General features: G+C 43.0%; 1 protein-coding gene across 8 annotated transcripts in view; it reads left to right on the top strand.

Moving 5' to 3' along the window:
- The window catches only part of FIG4 (FIG4 phosphoinositide 5-phosphatase), a 172,298-nt gene that overhangs the window by 151,461 nt on the left and 4,157 nt on the right, over positions 1-16,680 (top strand). For 2 of the 8 annotated variants that reach the window (XM_086317371.1, XM_086317376.1), the window contains exon 24: positions 13,285-13,394. The exons of the other annotated variants lie outside the window; for them this stretch is intronic. In XM_086317371.1, the coding sequence (XP_086173497.1) occupies positions 13,285-13,360 (76 nt within the window). In that variant the 3' untranslated portion in view covers positions 13,361-13,394. The remainder of the gene's footprint in view (positions 1-13,284; positions 13,395-16,680) is intronic. 8 annotated transcript variants of the gene reach the window in all.

Raw genomic sequence — 16,680 nt, 5'->3', positions numbered from 1 at the left:
CATTTATACTTATATGTATTAATATATACAAATGTTTTCTTTAAACATAATGCTGAGGAAAGGGCTATGTGTGTGTATATATATATTTCAACACTCCCCACAAAGTGATATATACTTCAAATGAGTCCATGGGACCTCATTTTTACAATGTCCTTTCCACTGTGCAGACACTAGAACAAAAGTATAGTTGATGAGTATTTAGGGTGCTATCGGAGAAGACAATGGCAACCCACTCCAGTACTCTTGCCTGGAAAATCCATGGATGGAGGAGCCTGGGAGGCTGCAGTCCATGGGGTCACACAGAATCAGACACGACTGAGGTGACTTAGCAGCAGCAGTAACAGTAGGGTGCTATGCTCAGTCACTCCATCATGTCCAGCTCTTTGCGATCCCATGGACTGTAGCACTCCAGTCTCCTCTGTCCATGGGATTATCCCAGCAACAATACTGGAGTGGGTTGCCATTTCCTTCTCCAGGGGATCTTCCTGCCCCAGGGATCGAACCCACATCTACTGTGGCTCCTGTATTGGCAGGCAGATTCTTTATCACTGTGCCACCTGGGAAGCCCCCTAGATAATGTATAACACTTATTCTTTCTTAGAATTGGAACATCTTGCTTTTAAAATGTGACTTTCTATTTTACACTGCCATACATAAGGGCCTTAGAGGCTGTTACAAGCTTGTGAGAGTGAAGTTTTTGGTTTAAATGCCATTACATCACTGCCACACATGCATGTTAGAAACAAAAAGAACAAGGTTTATCCAATATTTATCATGGAAAAACTGTTGTGCTTTAAATCTATCAATGCTTTTCACCTTTTTATTGTAAATAAGACCTATAGTAGAAAGCCACACAAAACACACACACAGAATTATTAGAAGGTAAACATTAGCTGGGTCAAGAAGCAGAAATTTCGGCAGCTGACCCAGAAACCCCTTCCATGTGTTCCATCCTCATCACAACACCCTCTCTCCCCTTATAAGGAGCCATCAACCTGACTTCTACAGTATTCACTTCTTTGCACTTTAAAGAGAGATTTTTTTCATTCACATGGGCATCCCTAGACTATAGTTTAATCTTGCACGAGTAGCCTTTTAATCTACAGATTCTCCCTCCTTTCTTTTCCTTAACAATTTATCTGTTGAAGAGACCAGGTTGTAGAATTCCTCTCAGTCTGGATTTCTGGGTTTTGCTGATGGCATATTCATGATGCAGTTCGAAAATGTTCCTCTGTTCTTTATATTTCCTGCATGTCAGCAATTGGATCCAGAGGCTTGGTGAGATTTACAGTTGCTGTGGTGAGCACACCGGAGGTAGAGTGCTGAGTCATCAGAAGGGCCGCAGTGTCTAGCTGTTTTTTTATGACTTCCACAATCACTGATGTGCTATGCCTAGATCAACTCATCACACTTTTTTAAAAAATGTATTTCTTTATTTGGCTGTGCCCAGTCTCTTATTTGCAGCATGTAGGATCTAGTTTCCTGACCAAGGATTGAACCCAGGCCCCCTGCAGTGGGAGTGTGGAGTACCAGTGGATCACCAAGGAAGTCGTATGCTGATTCTTTCACTTTATTAGCCCACTTCCCAGATAATGAAATAGTTCCTTATTATCCTTGTAAGGTAACCATGTTTTTAAAAAACTAATCATAAACTCACAGATTTAAACATATTTGAGTTCCATTCTATTGCAATTGCTATTCTTTTTGAAGTTCAAATGGTTCCATCTTTGTCCAGGGAGCCAGCATCACTAGAGTATCATAGTCCATATCACTAGTCCAGGAAAAGATCAAAATTCAAAATTTGAAGCACAGTTTTCTGTTGAATGCATATCACTTTCACACCATCGTAAAGTCAGAAAATTAAGTTGAACCATTGTAAGTCGGAGACCATCTGCACTCCATTTTTTTTTTCCCCCTGACATAAAGTGTTGCATTTAAAAGCTTGAGAATAATCCAATTTGCTTTCCCTTAAAAGACACTCTGTCTTTTAGATGTCTAAAGGAACTTTTTCCTTTAAAGTCCAGTTAACTTACTACGTGGTATTATTTTGGGTCAGTATTCTCAGGGATATGTTGTGCTCTTTGAGTAAGCAGTTTTCAGTTTCAGGAAAAAAGTTTTTTGGCATTACCATTTTTAGTATTTTTTTCAGTTTCCTTACTTTGTTTTTCTTCATCAAGGCTCCTCCTGTCCATGCTAAATCTTCGTTGTCTATTGCCTACATGTGACATTTTCTCTAAATCTTTTTAATATCTTTCCTCATTATTTTACTTTTGGCTGTGCTGGGTGTTCGCTGCTGCAGGCTTTTCTCCAGTTGTGGCGAGCAGGGACTACTCTCCAGTTTTGGTACATGGGCTTCTCAGTGCAGTGGTGTCTCTTGTTGCAGAGCACGGGCCTCAGGGCATGAGGGCTTCAACAGCTGTGACACGTGGGCTCAGTGATTGTGGCTCCTGGGCTCTAGGGGACAGGCTCAACAGCTGTGCTGCACAGGCTTAGCTGCATGTGGAATCTTCCCAGACCAGGGGTCAAACTCGTGTCTCCTGCGTTGGTAGGCAGATTCTTATCCACTGTGCCACCAAGGAAGCCCCTCTCGTTTCTTTTTGAATTTTAGAGTTTTATACTTAAAGCTCATTTTGAAATACTATGCTTCAGTGTTTCCTTTTTTTAAATAAAAATTTATTTGTATTTATTTTTTAACACTGAAAACATTTTGTATTGGGGTTGTGAGAGTTTCAGGTGAACAGTGAAGGGACTCAGCCATACATATACATGTATACATTCTCCCCCAAACCCTGCTTCTATCCAGGCTGCCACATGACATTGAGTCGAGTTCCATGTGCTATACAGTAGGTCCTTGTTGGTTATCCATTTTAAATATAGCAGTGTGCACATGACCTCCCCAAAGTTCCTAACTATCCCTTCCCCCTGGCAGCCATGAGTTCATTTTCTAAGTCTGTGAGTCTCTTTCTTTTTTTTAAAGTAAGTTCATTTGTATCATTTCTTTTTAGATTCCATATATAAGGGATGTCTTATATTTCTCCTTCTCTGTCTGACTTACTTTACTCAGCATGACACTCTCTTGCTCCATCCATGTTGCTGCAAATGGCCTTATTTCATTCTTTTAATGGCCGAGTAATATTCCACTGTGTGTTTTTATATACACACACACACACATATACATGACTTCTTTATCCATTTCTCTGTTGATGGACATTTAGGTTCTTTCCATGTCTTGGCCATTGTTAACAGTGCTGCAGTGAACACTGGGGTGTATGTATCTTTCCGGGTCATGTTTTTCTCTGGATATATGCCCAGGAGTGGGATTGCAGGCTCATATGGTAGCTCTATTTTTAGTTTTTTAAGGACCTTCCATACTGTTCTCCATAGTGGCTGTACCAGTTTACATTCCCACCAACAGTTATGCTTCAGTTTTGACCTCTTCCATCAAGTTGTCTTTCCAGCATGCTTTCATCAGAGGGATGTTATTCTGCTCCCTGTTCTTTCATCTCCCTAGTAACTTCTTATGAGCTTGGAAGTTGATACTTTTCTGTGGCTTATTATGCAAAATTAGCTTTTCTGAGTAGTTAGAAGGAAGTGCAGTTCAAGAAAATCTCACTAACTTGACAGAACTCCCTCTTTGGTTATCACCATGAAGTATTTAAAACCATGGCCTCTTGCTTTTTGATATTTCCTGTTGTCGTTTAATCGCTAAGTTATGTTGGCTCTTTGCGACCCCATGGATTGTAGCCCACCAGGCTCCTCTGTCCATGGGATTTCCCAGGCAAGACTACAGGAGCAGGTTGCCATTTTCTGTATCTCTTCCTTTTCCCCACTTTCATCTGACTTCCTCTTTCCCGCATGTCTCCTGGCACTGTTGTGCTCAGTTCTGACTCCACTGTCAACATTTTCTCTTCAGCTGGCGCCCTGGCCTGGAAGAGGGCTTTGGTTTTAGGGTTCCGGAGTTAATGTGGCCCAGACTGCCTGAGTTCCTTTCAGAACCCACCAAGAACCCTGGCACTCCTGTGGCACTGAATTGGGTAAAACCCCTCCCAGTCTCAGCTGCTGTGCTCACATCAGCCTGCACTCATTTCCAGTGCACTCCTGTTACCTGTTCTGGGGTTCTCCTGGCCTCAGGTCTGTCAGATGCCCTGTTGTCCCCCAACCCCTGACTTACTCCTCTCGTACAAACACTGGTATCCTTCAGGTTTTGTGGCTGCTGAGGTTTAGCTCCATCACCTGCTTATCCTTGGGGATCTGTGGGTAACTCACTTGGTTCTGATGTACGTGCTGCACATGTGTATTTTGTGCCACCTAGTTGTCTGTTTTACATGAGGATTCAGACATTCGAATAACAATGTTGCTGCTGTCTTTTTCCCAGAACCGATTAGGCACATCTATCTTCAAAGTCTATTTTTCACCCATCCCCAAAGCTAGTCACTAAATGTGACATACTGCTGCCTCATGGCCATACTGTCCTTGCTGCTGAAGTAGGCATTGCCACACCACTGCTCCTTACCCTGGGCTTTTCTCAGAGAAACTATCAGAGACAGCTGAAAACTGCAGGGCCCAGATGCGGCTGCTGCCTTAGTGATGCAGAGACTGGGGGCAGGGGGGAGTGGGGAAAACATGGTAGGGCCTATAACCTTGTGGTTTATCTGCATTTGGCTAATCAAGCATTACTACCTCAGTGGCAGCAGAAAAAAGTACAAGTAGAGATAGGAAAATTAAAAAAAAAAAGAGAGAGACTGCCTATCAGCTTTACTTTTGTGGCAGCTAATGCAAGATGGCTAGGATTTGGGTCATGGGCTTAACAGAACAAGGGAGCCCTTCCGATGGCTACCCAAAGACCTCACTCCATCATGCAAGCAGGTGATTTCACCGTTCTTGCCTAGTGGAATTTGATGACTACTAATACAAATGACAATCGTATGTTTCCATTTTCTCCCTTTCTGGAATCCTTCCATTTTCCTTTGCCTTCCAGTGTACATTGAGAGCAGACAGGCCATCTTTTAACTTAAGGTCACTAGGTCACAAGCAGCCTTGTCTGGACTTGATAAGGAGAGCTGCACAAAACCCAGATATCCTGGACTCTGAGTGGGATGCAGTGATGAATGGAGGAGGGAGCTGGTTCTACTTATAGCAAGAGGAGTGTGTGTGGATAACGAGAGGGGCAGACTGTGACAGATAACATAAATTAGATTGGTCAGTATCCATTTGAATTTCCTGTCCTACATGCAGAGGTTGAAAAACAAAAAAATAACATCTCAGACACCCTTGCAATTGAGGTTCAAAATGTGATTTAGATTCTAACCACCACTTAAACTCACAGGAGTCTGATTTGGAATAGTCATACGGGAAGAAGCAATATGTAGGGTATTTATTTTGCAGACTGTGGCAAAGGCAACATGCTCTTGAGCTGGCCACCGCAGTGGCAGCTTCCTGATTTTAGCTGAAGTGGCTGGTTTGTGGCCAACAGCCGCTGGGATTCCTTCCTGATCTAGGCAGATGCAGCAGCCTCACTGAGGATTTGCCATGTGGTTTGGGGAGTCATTCCTGGCAGCCTGGTCTACAGCCTGTCTCTTTAGCCCTCCAGGGATTCTGAAAGCCACTGAAAATCCTATGAAAATCACTTTTTGTTTAGTCTACCTAGAGTGGATTATGTTTTCCACTACTAAACTCTGACCCACATAGCCTGCCAATGCACAAAGCAGAGGCAGCTCCAGCTCTCTTGCTTTATGTACCCAGGAGCAAGCACCAGGTGCCTAGGTAACCCCATTTCTGGATGTTTCTAGCAACAAAGGGGATAATTCTTGCAGTTGGGCACATGTTTTTGCTGCCCTAGGAGACAGAAGGGACAGTCTGCCACAGCACATACATGAGTGGCGATGGTGGTACTTTGATGTTTGGGCCATAGCTGTTGGTGTTTTTACTGGTATGGGAGAATGATACACTTCTACATTCTCTCTGAGAATGTAAAATTAAAATGTTTGCGTTTCTTATTTTTAAACTAATTTTTATTAGACTGCAGTTGCTTTACAACATTGTATTAGTCTCTACTGTACAGCAAAGTGAATCAGCTGTGTGTATACATCTATCCCCTCTTTTTTTAAATTTTCTTCCCATTTAGGTTGTCACAGAGCATTGAATAGAGTCCTCTGAGCTCTACAGTAGGCTCTCATTAGTTATCTATAGATAGTATCAATGGTGTATACATGTCAATGCCAACAGTGTATATATGTCAATCCCAATCTCCCAATTCATCCCACCCCACTCTGCCCCCTTGGTGTCCATATGTTTGTTCTCTACATCTGTGTCTCTATTTCTGCTTGGCAAATAAGATTGCTTTGTGTTTTTTAAAAGGACTTTTGGCTTTAGACAAACAAAGTAAGATGATTTCGGGGGTAAAATGCTTCCAATTCAGGATGCAATTTATAAATTGTAGGATTTCCCACCCATTTTGTATTATATGTTATCTGTCCTAGAATAAAAAGAAATGTAGTTTTCCCTCTGTTTCAGGCATGTCTAAGATTACAAACACCAGGGATGCACCCAGTGTAAGTGGCTGCATGGTTTTGTAGTCTTTGTAGACTTGAACATTTTCAGCTGTTGTTTAATGACAGCACTCTTGGCTTTGAGCCACTGGCAGCAGGGACTGGTTACCATGTGCAGCACTGGGTCTGCTCTGCCAGTAAAGGCTGCACATCAAACGCATAACAGCTGTTCTCAAAGGGCAACGAATACACCTGCCCCTCCCAGAGTCATCTTTCCTCCCTGCCTGTGAGCAGGCCCTCGGGGCAACTGGTCATCTCTGAGACCTTTCCACAGTGACCTTTGGGAGCAGTCTGTCCCTTCTGCCCTTAAATTTCCTGGAACAGCAGCAGCACTGGGCTCTCACTCCCGGAAACGCAGACCAGTGAGCTGCAATAATGGCCCCGTGTCTCATCTCCCACGTGGAAGTGATGACCCCTACTTATATCCTTCATACCTATTTGAATACTTTCATCTTTTCCTGATGATTTACAGAGCGCTATCTTCGAGTTTGCCACATCACACCATTACATCCCCTGTAAACTGCATCTTTTTTTCCTAACACTTTTTATTGTAGACCCTCTTCAGATTTATAGAATTCTGTGCAGAGTTCCTACATACCCCGTACATACCCCAGTATTCCCTATTGGTGATGCCTTCCATTAGCATGGTATGTGCTGCTGTCCTGTGCTTAGTTGCTCAGTTGTGTCCGACTCTTTGTGACCCCATGGACTGTAGCCCATCAGGCTCCTCTGTCCATGGGGATTCTCCAGGCAAGAATATTGGAGTGGGTTGCCATGCATTCCCCAGGGGATCTTCCTAACCTAGGGATGGAACCCAGGTCTCCCGCATTGTGGGCAGATTCTTTACCCTCTGAGCCATCAGTGAAGCCCAAGAATACTGGAGTGGGTACCCAATCCCTTCTCCAGGGGATCTTCCCGACCCCAAGAATCAACCTGGAGTCTGCTGCATTGCAGGTTGATTCTTTACCAGCTGAGCTACCAGGGAAGCCCCTAGGATGGTATATTACTTGCAAATAATGAACTGATGTTGACATTTATTACTATCTAAAATCCACACTTCACTTTAACCCAAAGTCCTTTTTCTGTTTCAAAACTTCATCCAGGATACACTGTATTAGGTGTTGTTTCCCCTTAGGGTCCTTTTGGCAGTGACAATAGACTGTCCTTGTTTCTGATGACCTTGACAGTTTTGAAGAGCATTTAACCTGCATCTTTTCAGAGTTATCCTTCACTTTAGTAACAATAAGAATCAGAGAAAACTGATTTTTGGAAGGAGTTATAAGTAGGATCCGGAGAAGGCAATGGCAACCCACTCCAGTACTCTTGCCTGAAAAACCCCATGGACGGAGGAGCCTGGTGGGCTGCAGTCCATGGGGTCGCTGAGAGTCAGACACGACTGAGCGACTTCACTTTCACTTTTCACTTTCATGCCATTGGAGAAGGAAATGGCAACCCACTCCAGTGTTCTTGCCTGGAGAATCCCAGGGACAGGGGAGCCTGATGGGCTGCCATCTATGGGATCGCGCAGTTGGACATGACTGAAGCGACTTAGCAGCAGCAGCATCAGTAAGATCAAGAGCCCTCAAACCAAATTCTACCTGCCCTGAGTTTTCAGAAAGCTCATGTGGTTTTATCTCTATTAATGTCTCTCTGTGATGGAGGGCTGGGTGCAGGCCCAGTGGATCTTCAGACAGCTGCTGCAGAAGCTGGAAGAGTTGGTGGAGTGAGAGGTTCTACAGCCTGGCTGATCATTACAGTCAGTGGAGAATTTTGTAAAGCACAGATGCCCAGGCCTTAGCCCAGGTGTAGTGAATTAGAATCTCCAGCCATTGCATCTGGAATTCTATATTTTGTATTGCTTAAAAAATAATAATCTTGCTAATTATGTTTTTAATATATAAAATTATAAAAAACATGGGCCATAATCCTATGAATATACATAGACGTATAAATGTAGAAAATGTAAAGAGGAACCAAAAGTCTAAAATGAAAAATGAAAGCCTCCCTATAATCTATATAACTATTTTTTAAGGATGCTTCGGTTTCTCCCTGTTTTTAGTGCTGTCTTTTGTTTGCTTGAGATTTGTATTTCTGCAAGCTTCCAGGGTATTCTGGTGTAACCAGAAATTTGGAACCCACTACAGATGAGATTCACAATTCACCTGGCCGGGGGTGGGGTGGGGAGAGAATGTTCCTTTCAGTGCTGACATCCATTATAAAATCACAGAGGCCTATTCTTCCCCTTTCCCTCCCTGAACAAGTCAGCCCTAAAGCCATCAGTTGGAGCAGAGCAAGGGGAGGCAGCCTGTGACAGCCTTTCGGAGCCCAGCTGGATTGACAAGGGCATCCTACAGAGGACAGATCCCGTATGGGGAGTTCAGGCCTGAGTGTGTGAGGCTGGCATCCATGGGTAGGGGCAGGCTGAACAGGGAGCAGTGGGTGTGAGTATCCATGTAGAGGGGTGGCCTGGGCCCCAAGGGGATAAAGAAGGCATTCATGAGGGTGGTGTCTCTGAGAAGGGAGTCAGTGCCTGAATAGAAGGCATCTTTGGCTTCCCTAGTGGCTCACATGGTAGAGAGTCTGCCTGCAATGCGGGAGACCCGGGTTTGATTCCTGGATCAGGAAGATCCCCTGGAGAAGGAAATGGCAACCCACTCCAGTATTCTTGCCTGGGAAATCCCATGGACAGAGGAGCCTGGCAGCCTATAGTGCATGGTGTTGCAAAGAGTCTGACACAACTGAGCAACTAATACTTTGTGGGGGAAGGGGTGGATGCAGTGGTGACGGGAGGCTGTTTATATATGCAGGAATGAATTAAAGAAATATAATAAAGGTAAGGGGAACCATGTTTCTCACTGTTGGACAAGGAGGTCACTAATATGCAAAGGGAGAAGGACAGAATAAACCCAGAAAGAAAGTGAACTCCCCATGGACTACACAGTCCCTGGAATTCTCCAGGCCAGAACACTGGAGTGGGTAGGCTTTCCGTTCTCCAGGGGATCTTCCCAACCCAGGGATTGAGCCCAGGTCTCCCGCATTGCAGGCAGATTCTTTACCAGCTGAGCCACAGGGGAAGCCCAAGAATACTGAAGTGGGTAAGTCTATCCCTTCTCCAGGGGATCTTCCCAACCCAGGAATCGAACCAGGGTCTCTTGCATTGCAGGCAGATTCTTTACCAATTGAGCTATGAAGGAAGCCCCAGAGTACCCTACAATTAGAGATATGAGTATGAACTTATGGATTTAAGATATAAATCTATACTTATATTATACTTACAAATACATACATTTATCTTATAGAGTATATAAAATATATGTGGCATATATTTGTAGATACATATGTGTATGTTTGCATGGTTGTATATATTTACATATATGAATATATTTAAATGGATATATGTCCTTTGAGTGGGCTTGGGAGCAGTGATATCCATTGGTAGTAGGTACACCCAGTGCCCACTCCTTGGCTATAATACCATTTTCCACTAAAAAGAACCAGAGGTCCTTGGAGAAACGACTGATTTCAGGGCTGGGGCAGGCAGAGAACATGATGAGTTTAGAACATCTTGTGCCAGAAATCAAAGACATACTTAAAGAATGATGAGGACATGTCCAGAGAACACAGGAACCAGGCTGAAAGGACTCAGGTGAAATTTGAAACAGTTTGAACATTAAAACAAATAATGACAGTAATACACTATATCCTATCCAATAAGATAGAAATCCAAGACCTCATACTGAGAACAATAAATGAAACTTTGAAGGAATATTTACATAGTTTCAAAGCATCTCCCACAAAATATTCATTAATTAAAAGAGAGAAAAAAAAAGAGCAACTTCACAATGGAAAATCCCAGAAGATTCTACTTTAATCAAGGGACTAAAATAAAGATGACTAGTAATGACATGAATTGAAATTGTGTGTCATGCGACAGACTGTACTGAAAAGCACCATCACTTCTATGACATTCTTGCCTGTATGCATTATGTACCGGGAGCCAACAAACATTTGTTTTTGTCACAGTTTCTGGGGTCAGGAATCTGAGAGTGGCTTCATTGGGTGACTCTGGTTTTAGGTCTGTTACAGGGTTAAAGTCCAGCTGTCGAACGATAGACATCTTGGGGTTTAACCAAGCCTGAAGAATCCACCTCCATGCTCACACATGGTTGGCAGGCCTTAGTTTCTCCTGGCTGTTGGCTAGACGCTTCAGTTCCTTGCCATCTGGGCCTCTATGTAGGACTGCTCACAACATGACGTTTGCTTGCCCCAGAACAAGTGATCCAAGAAATCACTTCCGTAACCTAACCACTTTGGCTCTATGCTCTTGCTTACAAAGACCTACTCTGGTACCATGTGAAAGGAGACTCGTGAGGGTTTGAATAGTAGGCGTGCGTGTGCTAGGTTCTTTCAGTCATGTCTGATTTTTAGTGACCCTGTGGATTGTAGCCCGCCAGGCTCCTCTGTCCATGGGATTCTCCAGACAAGAATACTGGAGTGGATTGCCATGCCCTCCTCCAGGGGACCTTCCTGAACCAGGGATCAAACCTGAGTCTCTTATGTCTCCTGCACAGGTTTTTTACTACTAGTGCCGCCTGGAAAATCCTTGAATAATAGGAAGTGGGGCCAATTTGAAGGCTGGCTATGAAACTGCCAATAATAATCATGACAAACTCAGATACGGAGCTGTTCTACAGAATCACTGATCTATATTCTTCAGTGTCAACGTCATGAAAATCAAGGAAGAGACTGGGGAACTGTTACAGAATGAAGGAGACTAAAGAGACATGACCACCAACTGCAGTGTGAAATGCTGGACTAGTTCCCTTTGAGATTAAGGACATTGGAGGACACTAGCAAAAGTTTTCGTGGGGTTGAAGGATTAGCTGGAAGCAATGGATTAATGTTAATTTCCTGATTTTACTAGATTGTACTATTATTTTATAGAATAATGTTATTTATAGAAAACACCCATTCAAACGTTAGGGAGAGATAGGAAAGCAGGTTTGTAACTTACTCTCAAAAGGTTTGGGGCAGGAGGGAAGTATTCTTTATTCTTTTACTGCAACTCTGAGAGAAGATACTAAGAAGAGGTGGCAAGAATACACAGAACTGTACAAAAAAGATCTTCATGACCCAGATAATCACGATGGTGTGATCACTCACCTAGAGCCAGACATCCTCAAGTGTGAAGTCAAGTGGGCCTTAGAAAGCATCACTACGAACAAAGCTAGTGGAGGTGATGGAATTCCAGTGGAGCTATTTCAAATCCTGAAAGATGATGCTGTGAAAGTGCTGCACTCAATATGCCAGCAAATTTGGAAAACTCAGCAGTGGCCACAGGATTGGAAAAGGTCAGTTTTCATTCCAATCCCAAAGAAAGGCAATGCCAAAGAATGCTCAAATACTGCACAAATGCACTCATCTCACACACTAGTAAAGGAATGCCCCAAATTCTCCAAGCCAGGCTTCAGCAATACGTGAATTGTGAACTCCCTGATGTTCAAGCTGGTTTTAGAAAAGGCAAAGGAACCAGAGATCAAATTGCCAACATCCACTGGATCATAGAAAAAGCAAGAGAGTTCCAGAAAAAACATATATTTCTGCTTTCTTGACTATGCCATAGCCTTTGACTGTGTGGATCACAATAAACTGTGGGAAATTCTGAAAGAGATGGGAATACCAGACCACCTGACCTGCCTCCTAAGAAACCTATATGCAGGTCAGGAAGCAACAGTTAGAACTGGACATGGAACAACAGACTGGTTCCAAATAGAAAAAGGAGTACGTCAAAGCTGTATATTGTCACCCTGCTTATTTAACTTATATGCAGAGTATATCATAAGCAACGCTGGGCTGGAGGAAGCACAAGCTGGAATCAAGATTGCCAGGAGAAATATCAATAACCTCGGATATGCAGATGACACCACCCTTATGGTAGAAAGTGAAGAGGAACTCAGAAGCCTCTTGATGAAAGTGAAAGAGGAGAGTGAAAAAGTTGGCCTAAAGCTCAACATTCAGAAAACTAAGGTCATGGCATCTGGTCCCATCACTTCACTGGAAATAGATGGGGAAACAGTGGAAACAGTGTCAGACTATTTTTTTGGGCTCCAAAATCACTGCAGATGGTGATTGCAGCCATGAAATTAAAAGATGCTTACTCCTTGGAAGGAAAGTTATGACCAACCTAGATAGCATATTCAAAAGCAGAGACATTACTTTGCCAGCAAAGGTCCATCTAGTCAAGGCTATGGTTTTTCCAGTGGTCATGTATGGATGTGAGAGTTGGACTACAAAGAAAGCTGAGCACTGAAGAATTGATGCTTTTTAACTGTGGTGTTAGAAAAGACTCTTGAGAGTCCCTTGGGCTGCAAGGAGATCCAACCAGTCCATCCTAAAGGAGATCAGTCCTGGGTGTTCATTGGAAGGACTGATGCTGAAGCTGAAACTTCAATACTTTGGCCACCTCATGCGAAGAATTGACTCACTGGAAAAGACCCTGATGCTGGGAGGGATTGGGGGCAGGAGGAGAAGGGGACGCCAGAGGATGAGATGGTTGGATGGCATCACCGACTCGATGGACATGAGTTTGGGTGAACTCTGGTTGTTGGTGATGGACAGGGAGGCCTGGTGTGCTGGGGTTCATGGGGTTGCAAAGAGTCGGACACAACTGAGCCACTGAACTGAACTGTACTTGGATCTATAAATAACTTTTCTCTTTTGTTGATGTGGCTTTTAGGCTTAGGCATAAAATCCTAACTTTGGTGAGACTGCAGTGCTTTTCTGGCTGGCCTGTCACTCATATGCCTCCCTGACACATTGAAGGCAGAGATGTGTTAGAGAAACACAGTAAGTTTTGCTGTCCTCACACTCCATACCCAATGGCACCTACTCCTCTCCTATCAAAATCTACAAAGACCTAATCTGTCTAAGGAGTTGAGATTCCTTACTGCTGAGCCTTTGAAGGGCCTTATATATAAACAGTGCCTCCTGCTCCCTGGGTCTGCAAGGTTGTGCATTTTATGTTCCATCGGCACAGATTATATTCTTCAGTTCCTTCGCATCACACCTCTTGCTTCTTCTAATGGTGGGTTATATAGGGACTGGCATTATTGTCATCTTTGCTTTAATTCATTTTAACCTGCTTGTGAAATTTTGAACATCCCTTCCAGTGTCCCTGCTGGAGGACAGTCCAGTCATCCATTATAATAGCAGCTGTTAAAAGGGTTTGGAATGTGTTTGGATTTGAAGGAACCAGATTTGTAGACTATTCTGTATCATGTTCATGCCAGCTGTCAACGGCATAACAAGACTGAAAATTTAATTGGACTTTGGGGAAGTCATGCATTAGGTTCATAGCATTTTGTGTATGTAAGATAGAATTCCTGTCAAGAAATAATTTTTCTTTTTAATTTTTACCTTGATGATGTTTAGAATGTTATCAGCAGCTAATAAAATGGTGTCATGTCCTAATGTGTAGATAAGTGCTTGGCCCTCAAGCCTGTGGCCTTAACTTTGTGATTTCATGTATGTCTACCCAAAGATACATGAGAGTGCCCTTGGGGTCAGTCGCTCAGTCAACTCTTTGTGACCCCAAGGACTGTAACCTGCCAGGTTCCTCTGTCCATGGAATTCTCCAGTCTAGAATACTGGAGTAGGTAGCCATTCCCTTCTCCAGGGGATCTTCCCAACCCAGGGATGGAACTGAGGTCTCCTGCATTGCAGGCAGATTCTTTACCATCTGAGCCACCAGGGAAGCCTGTGGAGGGGAAGGCAGCAAATGTGCTTACCCATATCTCCAACATTGAACCTGGCTTGACAGGGTATTTAAAAGTGAATTACATAGGCAGAGCCTGCCTCCCAGGATATAGGGACATCTTTTGCCTTTCGTTTTATTACAAGTGGTTTGAAGATTGATGCATTCCTCTTGATTTCAGCCCATTTAGTGAATTTGTTGATCTAAGTCATTGTTATGGGTTTCCCAGGTGGCATTAGTAGTAAAGAATCCGTCTGCCAATGCAGGAGACTTAAGAGATGCGGGTTCGATCCCTGGCTCAGGAAGATCCCCTGGAGGATGGCATGGCAACCCACTCCAGGATTCTTGCCTGGAGAATCCCACGGACAGAGGAGCCTGGCGGGCTACAGTCTAAAGGGTCACAAAGAGCAAGCAATAAGTAGCATAAATGGGCGATTTATGGGCAATTAGAACACACCCCTCCTGCCTCACTCTTGTTTCTTGAGCTTTGATAATTTTGTGCCACTAGAAAGCACCTCAGCTTCCCCTGAGGGAAGTGGACAGTGTCCTAGATAGGACATAAAGCCCCTGTTGTCTTTATGGGTTATCTGAGGAAAGGAGCTTAAAATTTGCCAGACTTCTGTTGGGGAATCCTACCTCCGTATCATCCAGAGTAAACCAAATCATACTGCATTCAGATTCTGAATTTAGAAATTCAAGATAAAATCATCTTCCTTAACCAGACATCATTCATGCATTCAGGGAATAATTATTAAATGTTTACTATATGCCAGATACTCTTCTGGGCATTGGGGATAAAGGTAAACAAGAGAGAATTCACATTCTTGAAAGTATATAAACAATAAAATGTGTTTAGAAAGAGCTACTCAGAATTCCCGAGGGGAAAAAAAATAGCAGGAAAGAGTTTCTAGAAAAGTCCAGTTGAACTTTCTATAATGATGGAAATGTTCTATACTGTACTTTCCAGTGCAGTAGCCACTAGCTGCATGTGGTTTTAAGGAACTTGAAATGTGGTTATTGCTACTGAGGAATTTTAAATTGTATTTAATATAAGTATAAATGGCCACATGTGGCTAATGGCTACCATATTAGACAAGCATGGTTTGAGAGCTATATTTTGGACTTAGGTGGTCTATACTTGTACACAGAATGGGAGTAATATTCAGCAGTATCTTGATTTTTTTTTTTAACTCAAAGAACCAAACACATTCTCACTGTATCATCTTTGTAGAATAGATTCATGACTAGACTTCAGTGTTTGAGTACTTAGTTGGAAAGATACAAGATCAAGCAACCTAATAAGGAAGCTTAAGAGAAGCAATGGATGGTCACAAAAAGATGTTAGAATGGTACCCACAAACTGAAGGCTAAAGGCTCTGAGCAGTATTAAAAGCTTGAAAGAGAGAAAATCACTGCATGGCAATGTGTGCCATAGGCCCCTCTCTGCCAGGAAAGTAATAAGGGATGTTATTTCCTAATAAAAATTACAAGGCCGGCAGAAAGAGAATTAGAATAAGAAAGGATTCGTGCTTTCTTATTCTTTTAAGACATTTGCTGAGGTTTTTGCCCCACTGAGACCAGAGCATCTGATTAACTTTGATCCTGCCCTGAGGAATGACCTAATGGCCATTGTCTGCAAGTAAGGCTGTTGGACAGGGTCTTACATAAGGGCCTCTTCAACTGAAATATTCTTTTAATTTTGTCAGTCATGAACAACAGAGAACCATTTGGTGATGTGAAAACAGCAACTTGGTAAAACTTGGTGTTTGTGGTAGCAACAGGGGAGAAATATATCCTGTTTTTAGAACCATTACTAAATTTTCTGGAAAAGCCAAATGGATTTGGTGTGTGACAAAATGCTCATTGTAGAAAAAGTATAAGATTTTAGCATATTGGAAAAGTATCACAAGTATAAGATTATTGAAATTATTCAAGTATTGTCTAATTCTTCTATGACCAACCACAAATCATCATGACATTACTAAATCCAGAAAACAGTTCAATCTGACCAGTTAAATATTTTCTTGTCAAATCAACAAATGCTTCAGTTCAGTCACTGAGTCATGTCCAACTCTTTGCGACTCCATGAACCGCAGCATGCCAGGCCTCCCTATCTATCACCAACTGCAGGAGTCTACCCAAACCCATGTCCATTGAGTCGGTGATGCCATCCAACCATCTCATCCTCTGTTGTCCCCTTCTCCTCCTGCCCTCAATCTTTCCCAACATCAGGGTCTTTTCAAATGCGTCAGCTCTCGCATAAGGTGGCCAAAATACTGGAGTTTTAATATTGGTCCTTCCAATGAACACCCAGGACCGATTTCCCTTAGGATGGACTGGTTGGATCTCCTTGTAGTCCAAGGGACTCTCTAGAGTCTT

This window comes from Bos grunniens, chromosome 9 (genome assembly GCF_055505025.1).
Source record: "Bos grunniens cultivar Pamir isolate PY7600 chromosome 9, Bosgru_T2T1.0, whole genome shotgun sequence".
Lineage (NCBI taxonomy): Eukaryota > Metazoa > Chordata > Mammalia > Artiodactyla > Bovidae > Bos > Bos grunniens.
Note: the sequence above shows the minus strand (reverse complement) of the source record. Positions and strands in the feature narration are given on the sequence as shown.